Here is a 9928-nt window from a genome sequence, read left to right as displayed (position 1 = left end):
TTTTTCTTAGGTAGAGATTTTTTCATAGTTTGTATTTCAATACAAAAAAACAATTGAAAAAAACTAAATTAAATAAAAAATGTTTTTTAAAAAAAAAATTAAATATAATAAAAAAATTATATTTGATAAAAAAAAATCTGTATTTGATAAAAAAACATATTACATAAAAACACTTGATTGAATAAAACAAATAAAATATTTTTTTTTTTTTTCTATATTTGTTCATTGAAACGACCTCAAGGTCTTTGACAATGCTTATTACAAGTGGGTAGTAGGGAGATCATGTGATCTATTTATCTATGTATATATCACTATATGCATGATACTACCCCCTTCTCCAAGAGGAGACATGTGCGGTCTTCACTCCCAGTGGAGTGGGACCTAGTTGGAAACCGGATGACGCAATCGGACGACAGCACGGGAAAATGGTGACAGCGTAGAATCACACACATTTTTTTGCACTTTGCTATGAATCGAACCGATGATTGTGTGAGTCGTAGTCAACTGCGTGACCACTGCGCCACTCCGGCCCCTCTATATTTAAATTTATTATTACACTGCAGACTCGAAAAATTATTGAAAAAATCTTAATTAAATAAAAAAATCTGTATATTATAATAAAAATCTGTTTGATGAAAAATTATATTTAAAAAAAAAAATAATTTGTAAAGAAAATCTGAATACAAATTTAAAAATTCTATATTTAATCAGATTTTTTATTAAGATTTTTTTATTTCTATTTAGATTTGTTTTATTCAATCAAGTTTTTTTATGGAATAGGTTTTTTATCAAATATAATTTTTTTATTATATTTAATTTTTTTTTCGCGAAATAGTCGAACGTGTTTTGCTCGCGAACCAGACACATGCGAATTTCAGGGTCTGTCGGGCAAATTCATGCTAAATATTGGCGTAGAAACGATTTTGAATTTCCAAGTATTTCCCAAAGGGGGGGGGGGACTGGGGACATGTGCAAATTAGAAAAAAGAATATAGCGAACCATCGGATGACGGTAGAGTTGCGGGGTCTGTCGTGCAAATACATGCTAATTACCAGTGTTGGGAATAGATAACTAATAATTTATCTTGATAAAGATAAAGATGACTGTAATCATTTTTATCTAGATTCAGATAAAGATAATTATACTAAATTTTATCTAGATAAATATGAGATAATTTCATGTTTAGTTTTGAAAATATTCAGGATACCTACTCGAGTCTACCGGTAAAAAAAAATACATAATTTAAAATTTTCTAAAGCAGAGGACAGAGGTCGTACAGATCGGTTAAGCGATAACTGAAATACCGGGAATTCTAATAGGGTTTTATAAATATTAAATTGTTATAAATTACAATTATTATAATATTATTATGCTTGTGAGTCCAATATCCATGAATTTTGACGGTTTGAAACAATAATTATTTTTCATACTTTGTACACAATCCTATGAAACAGAGAATGGAGAACATTCACAACTCTCCATTCTGACTTAAAAATCAAAATTATTTACGAAGAAGCTAAAACTTAGTACAAACGTTTTTTCAACAAATTCGTTTCTCACGCAAGCCCTCTAATTTCCAGTCTAGTCACTCACACGATTCCTGGAAATCTACCACGGCGTCTAAAAAGAAACTGGTGCAGGGATCTTCTCAATGATAAAAAAAAAAGAATAATATCTAAATAATAATTAAAAAAAAAAAAATATATATATATAAATATATTTAAGGAAAAAGAAGTGCGATCACTGGATGGTTTCTTCCCTCACCCTTTTTCATGTTCAAACTTATTCTAGCGCATATTCTTATCATGCCTTTGGCATAGATTGTATATTATCTAATAAAAATTAGAAAAAAAAATATAATATTATGTAAATATACAATGAGGGTAATACATAATTACTGATCTAAAAAATACCAACGTAATTTATTTACTTACACACCTTAAGTGGCAGATAAACTCACTACGCCTTCTACCATAGTGGGTAGGTTACCAGCTAATGTGTATGCGAGGACACTAGGTGACTCATAGGGCTTATGAAAATGGAAATTAATCGTCGGGAGGAGGTCGGTGTGGTCGATTCGGTCTGGTTCAATGACAATAGAGCTCACACGAAATAGGTTAATACTTAAGATAAACTTAAATTACTGAAATCTTGTATGTTGTGACCTTGATGCGCAGTAGTCAGGGTTGGAAAGAACCGCTGAACTGGACTAACTGGGCGGCCTTCCACACACCTCGCTGGGTGCTGGTGGATTTACATGGACGAGTCTGAGTAGGTGAATCGAGTGTGGAGGATCCTGTCAGCTAATGTCAACAACATCGATTGTGACGTATGTGATTGTGGCAAATTCAATAATTGAAGAAAAAAGAACAGCTCACTCAATTGCTGATGATTTTGTGTATACTTTGTGTTCTTTTCACGTGTGCGTGGCTACATTAGCGCACACGACGACAATTTTACTAAAAACTAAACGAAAACTGGCTTCGTGACGTAATGGCTACGAATCCTACATTGTTCGTGCTTCACTGGTAACGACCAATTATAAATGTAAAAAAAAAATAGGTAAACCGAATTTGATTTTATCAAACAACTGCAAAATGCAGAAGACGACGGACGAATAACAAATCCCTTTTATTTATGATAAAAATTAAGATTATATTTGTTGAAAACAATCATGCTGGTGTGAACTAATGTGTTCATTTAGTAGCGATAACAGTATGTATTATATAGTAGTGTTGTAGTACATATAATATTTTATATCATAGTTAAGTTATAATCTACAATTAAGTAATCGCTACGCACATGAATTAAGAAAACTGGACATTTTAGATCAGTAGGTAAAATAAATGGTCTGATTATCACTGGTGAGTGGTGAAAGATTGATCAGTTGTTGAGATATGATCAATGTATGAACAAAACATGTTAAAAAAACGAGTAAAATAAGTTCGATGGTATTGAATACCTTAAACAATACAATACTTAGAAGTTAGAACCTAGTAGGTACCTATATTTATACCCGATATTGAAAACTATTTTAAAATAAATGTTATCGTTTGATGGAATAACTAAATTATAGTCTTGTTTAAAAGTAGTGTATTTTTAGATGTATTATGTATAAACGCAATAAAATAGTTAAATACTATTTTATATCGATTTCATGCATAATATTCTAATTTTATTTTAACATCAACCATTAATATTGTTCAAATAACAATGAGAAATGTTATTTGCCACAAAAATAATAAAACTAAATTTAGGTATTCTTTGAAAATTACAATATATTATATTATTATATAATGGCATGTTAAATGTACGAAACAAAAATTCAAACTATAACACATATTGAAACTACTCGGGCATTGGTGAATAACAATTTTCATTCTCCAAACACATATTATGTATGTACTATTGTACTGCTTTGTATATGTATACTTTTCAACAGGCGTTAAATATTTAGTAGATATATAGCTTAAAATTAAGTACTTAGGGTTTGTTTTAAATTACATTTCATTACGTCAAATATAACTATAATCAAGTTATCAAATAACGTGAGTTCCGCGTGGCAGATACTCTGATAACATCACCGAGCACTTTATTTTTGCAATTGAATATTTAACAATTCTGCATTTCTGAGAATCAAATTCAGGAAAGTCATTTAGTGTGCTGAGTTTCCTTGTATTGTAGTGAAAATACCACTTTTCACATTTTTTACTATGCCTGACGAAAACACTTTCCGACCCGTTTATCTCAAGGACAGGAATTTTACTGAATCTGGATATGGACGGCCGCGGCAGTTGAAACAAAGTTCAATAACCGATTCGGTAGTCCATTCGAATTATAATGCACTGACCTCAAAAGAAAACAAGAGGAATATTGGTAATATTAGTTTCTTTACGAATTATTTTTAAAATATATTTTACTGTTTCAAAAAGTTGAATCTCACATGTGAAAAACTAAGATAGTTGTTTTTTCATACAAAATAATTAAGAATGTTAATTACAATTTTCATTTATTTTTTTTTAAAAGCACTTGAAATACAAGATAAACCGGTAAACTACGTGAGAATCAAAGCCTTGGAAGAAAGTATAAGGAAGGGCATAATTAGCGATAAAAATTCATTGCACAGAGCCATCACTCCTTTACTTATTTTGATGCAAATGTCCGGTCTTTTACCAGTTCAAGGCATCAGAAGACAAAATACGAGTTATTTAGTGTGAGTAATACGCTATGTATAATTCAGTTAGATTTCATAATAGTATTAATTGTAGCTCTTTATTCTCCGTAATCCATACATTTTTTTTGTGCCTATAAATTGTAAATAGCAGTCAGGGGCGGATTTACCCATAGACCACCAAGGCACGGGCCTAGGGCGCAAAATTTATTGGGGCGCTAATTTTTAGTTAATTTTTACTTTTTAGTTTTTCATAATTTCATAATTTATTATATTTACTTACATTTATATTTGATATTAATTTTTTTTTGTATACAACTTGCATGAAAAAGGAAAATGGCTCTCGTAGCCCCGTCGCAGTAACGTTTTAATTCATAAGCTATAATACCTAACGTTGCAGTTTGGGTTCAATCCTGCTACCAGCGCGCGCTGTGCTGCGCCGCAACGGCTATACTCCGGCCCACGAGAGAAGTAACCCGTTTCGCGTATGCTGACTGGCGGAATTCCCCCACTTAGTGCCTTTCGCTGTATGTCAAATACGTGGAGATGCGCGGATTCGGACGCGATTTGGTCGGGACACGAGTTACTTCTCTCGTGGGCCGGAGTATAGAGGCTCGATATCGGCACTCGACGAGGCAGTTGTTGCCGGCGTTGCCTATGTTAATGCATGGGAGGTGGTATACGGGTGTGCGGCGTAAACACTTACAATATTGTGAATGGCGCATGCGCAAAACGCAAGCCAAGGCAGTCAAATATACTGCCTCGGGCCGCCGGGTACATTGTTATAGCCGCTCTACTAGCTAGGTGGGGGACCGCTCGCACAGTTCTTAGCAAGTAATTAAAATTGGATTGAACCGCCTCACCCCGCACTCAGCATTCTTAGAATACTGGAATTAATTCTGGAAATCAGATGTCTTGATAAAGTAATTACTAATTAATAATAATAAACATTACGACGACGCGCGTCTCCTGCATAGTGCATACTGCTCAGAAATCTTATAGATTTCATCCAATTTTTATAGTTAATTTCATGGAACATTACTCCCACTCCACCCCCACCGTGGGAGCGCGCCAATGTAAAGGGCGCTAGTGTTGTAATGCCTAGGGGCAGAAAAATGGCAAGTCCGCCCCTGATAGCAGTACTCGACATTTTAAATAAAAGCAACCGGGAAAATCTTAATACTTGTAAATAGGTAATTCACGGTAAGAGGTATCACTAAAATACTAAATATTTCAGCTGGACGATTTTTGATACAAGTATGATATTTAGATGGTGATTGGTGAAACAGAGCACCGAAATAAACAATTTGAGAAAATGTGAACCTATTTTCGGTACGCACGTAGACTATTTATTAAAATAGTTTCTGAATATAAAGTTTGTTTTTAACTATTGAATTGACAAGGATAGAATAAGTTGACATTTATGAATAATAAATGTATGTTTAAGATATATTGATCATATTCATTTTATGTTAAATTATTACAAAGACACATATTAAGTTGTATTGCACTATTGTGCATGCGCATACCATACGCATACCATAACGGTTAATATTTTGAAAGTTTCTCAAATGTGTATTTTGGTACTCCTTTCCATCTTCATTTTCAGTTGAAATATTAATTTGTACTTACACCTTACTGTGAACATATATGTACATAATATTATGTAGGTAATATGTATACATACTATTATTTTGAAATCTACAAATAAAAATATATTTAACTCTATAAAAGCTGAGATCTGCAGTACAAAAATTATTTCCGGTGACATTATATTTTCTAATATTTAAAATCAATAGTAAGTTATCTTTTATCATGCGTTTGAATTTTTATAATAATATGTTTTAGTTTCAATTGGTTCAGCTGGATATTGGCATACAGCATTATTTTAGTTGGCTCTTCTGTCGTAATGGTTTCGTTAGCAGTATACAACTTGTATAGTAATGGACTGTCATATGAGGTCACTGGTAAAGCTTTCAGTTTATTTTTTTATATAATTTTTATTTTATTTTATGTTTGAGTGACTTCTCTCATCACATATCCACGTCTTGTATATATAAATATTTTTTTTCACACACATGCTTATTATAAATTCCATTGGAAATATTGTATAAAAACCAATAAATGTAAAAAAAAAAAATGTAATGTTTTAATTTAATTTTTATGGATATCTATTTACACTTATAGTAGAATAAATAGTTACATATTGTGCAATTGCATCTAATAATAAAAAAAGATTATAATTCGCACAAAAAAAATATTTTTTTGAAATACAGTTGGATGATAGGTATTTCCTTTTAAATATAAGGTTATACGGTTTACAGGTGATTTATTATTTCATGGAGGTACACTAATCGTTTACACAATTTTTATACATTTGGCAAGAGAATGGCCAAAAGTTATGGAAAAATGGGAACTAATGGAACGAGAGATGAAACAATATGGATACCCACCTAACATGGAATTTAGGATTAAAATGTTTTCATGTATCATATTGATACTTTCAACTAGTATGTAAAATTTGAGAAGAAAATATAATTTTTTTTATGATAGTTCAGAGCAATGATAAAACTTATGCGAATACTTACTGTAATGCAATAATTGATATTGTTGTACAATTAGTATAGTATTACATAATTCTATATTATTATTTATTTACAGTTGAACACTTGGCTTCTATTTTAACGGGAGTATTGAAAGCTATATATTGTTCACCGGATAGAACAGATATTTTTCAACATTATATTTTTATATGGCTTAAAACAGACTTTACGTACATAAACTTCTCGTTCGCAGTAGCTATAATTTTGAAGTTTTTTGATTGTTTATATTCTTTTGCTTGGAATTTTATAGATTTACTAATAATTATACTATCCTGTGCTTTGACGGACAAATTCAAGCAGTTTAACCAAAAATTAGCCATGGTCAGGGGAAAAGTTAGTAATATTTTATACCTAAATAATAAGAAAAATCTACTATTATAACTTATTGATATTTTAACTATTAATAATATTTGTATCAAAAAATGGTGGACAAGTGGGTGTTGCTCTGCTGTACAGTTGATTAAAAGTGGGTCACTGTAATGGATGGTGATAAATTTGATTTAATGATATAATATCATATTGTATACGAAAAACCATTCTGAGCGAAGGCGGTCAGTCGGCCGATGATATAATATTAGTAAAGCAGTGCTTCAAAACGTTTTTTAACGTTATGGGTATAACGTTAAACAATTAAAAAAACGATTGAAATCGAGAACGGATAACATATCGGTAAACGATAAACGATTGAAACATATTATTGCCTAGAAAAAAATATAAAATTATAACTATCAGTAAAATGTATAGGTATTATGGTTATTTTTGTAATATCATATTTTTCAATCACTCAGCTGTTTTGTGTAGGAAACAAGCTATATCCATCAGATAATTCTAAACGCTTCATAACGTTTAAACGCTTAAGTTGAATAACGTTTAAATTTGTATAACGTTTTAACGCATACATTGAATAATGTTTAAATTTTTTATAACGTTGAACATTCATTCGATCATAACGTTTAATATCTATATAATGATCTAGATACCTACTGTTGAAAAAACTCGAAGCAGTGTTACTGCCCAAAACGGTGATACATACAAAAAACATAATATTATTGTTAAATCAATAGATTCATCAATCCGCTCTGAAATGTTGAATATTACGATAAAAAAGTATAAGATATTAAATTTATATTATTTAAATTAAATGTATTATTGGTTGATTATAAAAACATAACTAAGTATAGCAGGTAGGTATATATCAATTTATTTTTGCAAAAAAATTATAAAATTGTGAATTGTTTGTTAAACTAAAATGTATACACAACACAAATTCACAAAAATCATATGTTCATTAATTTACACTGAATCTATTACTTCGTATACGAGTAATACATTTTCACTGGCTAAATATTACTCCTACCTATGTAAATCACAGGTTAATGTATGTTAAAAAAATATAAATAATTTTTTTTGATTTAAATTTTAGGTGCTTCCAAGTATGTATTGGCGGAAGTCTAGGGAAACATACAATATTTTAGCGTCGGTAACTCACGACTTTGATGAATTTCTATCTCCAGTGATATTATTATCATTTGGTCATAATTTGTTCTTTATTTGCTACCAACTTCTCAACAGCTTGAAGTATTTGAAAAATATATTTTCGTACATTTCATTAAGGCTAATAAGTAATAAGTCATAATAATATTTTTAGACCTATGCTCAGTTCTTGGGAGGCTCTATGTTTCGCATTTTTATTTATATACTTAGTTGGAAGAACATGCGTAGTGTCTTTGTATGTCGCATCCATTAATGATCAAAGCAAAAAACCAAAAACCGTCTTATTCTCTGTGCCAGCAGAGTGTTATGGAGTCGAGGTGAATTTAAGTTTAATTTAAAAATGGTATGCTATTATTTATTATTTAAACAAAATACCAAATTCGTTTTTTATTTTATTTCAGGTAGAAAGATTTTTAATGCAAGTGACGTCTGATGAATTATCATTTACTGGATGTAATTTTTTCTCCGTCACAAGGACGTTTATGCTTACGGTTGGCCGCAAAATTATTTTTATCTTGAATGCTTTTTTATATAAGTGACAAGTGCTTATGTTTCATTTCATCATGGTTATTCAGGTTGCTGGAACTATAGTCACGTACGAGATCGTATTAATACAATTTAATAATGTGGCTAGCGGAGTACATTATCAAAATAATACTCTTGCTAATTATTGTCCAGAGTTATTATGATTCATAGTTAAGCTGGAAAATGAAACGAAGTTAATCACCTCTTTAGTGATTAAAGAATACTATGGATAGTTAGAACCTATAACCAATGTTTTGTCTATGATTAAATTTATAAAGTGTTTATGAACATCGCTCATACTTCCTTACTTTCATAACAAAACAATTCATGTGTACTTTGTAACATAAATACCTGATCACTAAAATACAACGTCCAATTAACCCTAGATCACACGCATTTAAAATATTCACGAGAATACACGCACACGGTCTTTTTAGTCACACACAGTATGGCGCAAATCATAGTCAACTAACTAGTCACAATAAAAATATAATAACTATCAATTTCGTTTATCGAGCAGCAATTATTAGAAACACAGTTTAAAAATAACCCATGATTGATTTTTTACGATCACGCCCACGGTCTTTTTGACCGTATATTAATACGTAATGTCTGGTAATGAACTTTGAATACTTCTATATTACTGACATCAGATCGTATACAGTTAGGAGCTGTATCTAATGTTAGTTTATCATCTAATTAGAAGGTAGTACCCATATTAGGTTAGGTTAATATTTCGTATTTTTGAAACAATGAACAAAATTCTAAAAGCCCGGTCTTTTTGACCGTGAAGCGTGTGCTCTAGGGTTAAAAAAAATGTCATCTTTGTAAGTAGCTAATTCAACATTTCAATAATGGAACTTTCTCCAAACAAATTAATGCGTTGTGAATAACCTTATACATTTTGTGTTAATTGGTTATTTTTTCAGTTTTAACATATTTTTTAAGTAATATTAGTACACTATTTATAATCATTTAAATTGTACTGAATATCTTAATTGATTATTAATTTTTAAATTTTTTATTGGGTACATTTAAGCAATATGTGTGTTACCCGATTATATTTTAGTACAGTAATGGATAAAAAAAATAATTAACACCTATAAATGTCAGCTCATCTATTTTTATCACCGGG

At 30.6% G+C, this 9928-nt stretch overlaps 1 protein-coding gene across 1 annotated transcript in view; it reads left to right on the top strand.

Moving 5' to 3' along the window:
- Positions 1-8950, top strand: part of LOC100166624 (gustatory receptor for sugar taste 64f-like) — a 20320-nt gene extending 11370 nt beyond the window's left edge. Inside the window, exon 8 of the mRNA XM_029488729.1 lies at positions 8670-8950. Within this exon, the coding sequence (XP_029344589.1) occupies positions 8670-8807 (138 nt within the window). The 3' untranslated portion in view covers positions 8808-8950. The remainder of the gene's footprint in view (positions 1-8669) is intronic.
- The last annotated feature ends 978 nt before the right edge of the window (positions 8951-9928 follow it).

This window comes from Acyrthosiphon pisum, chromosome A1 (genome assembly GCF_005508785.2).
Source record: "Acyrthosiphon pisum isolate AL4f chromosome A1, pea_aphid_22Mar2018_4r6ur, whole genome shotgun sequence".
In the NCBI taxonomy this organism is placed as follows: Eukaryota; Metazoa; Arthropoda; class Insecta; order Hemiptera; family Aphididae; genus Acyrthosiphon; species Acyrthosiphon pisum.
The sequence above is the reverse complement of the archived record's forward strand: the minus strand, read 5'-3'. Positions and strand labels throughout refer to the sequence as shown.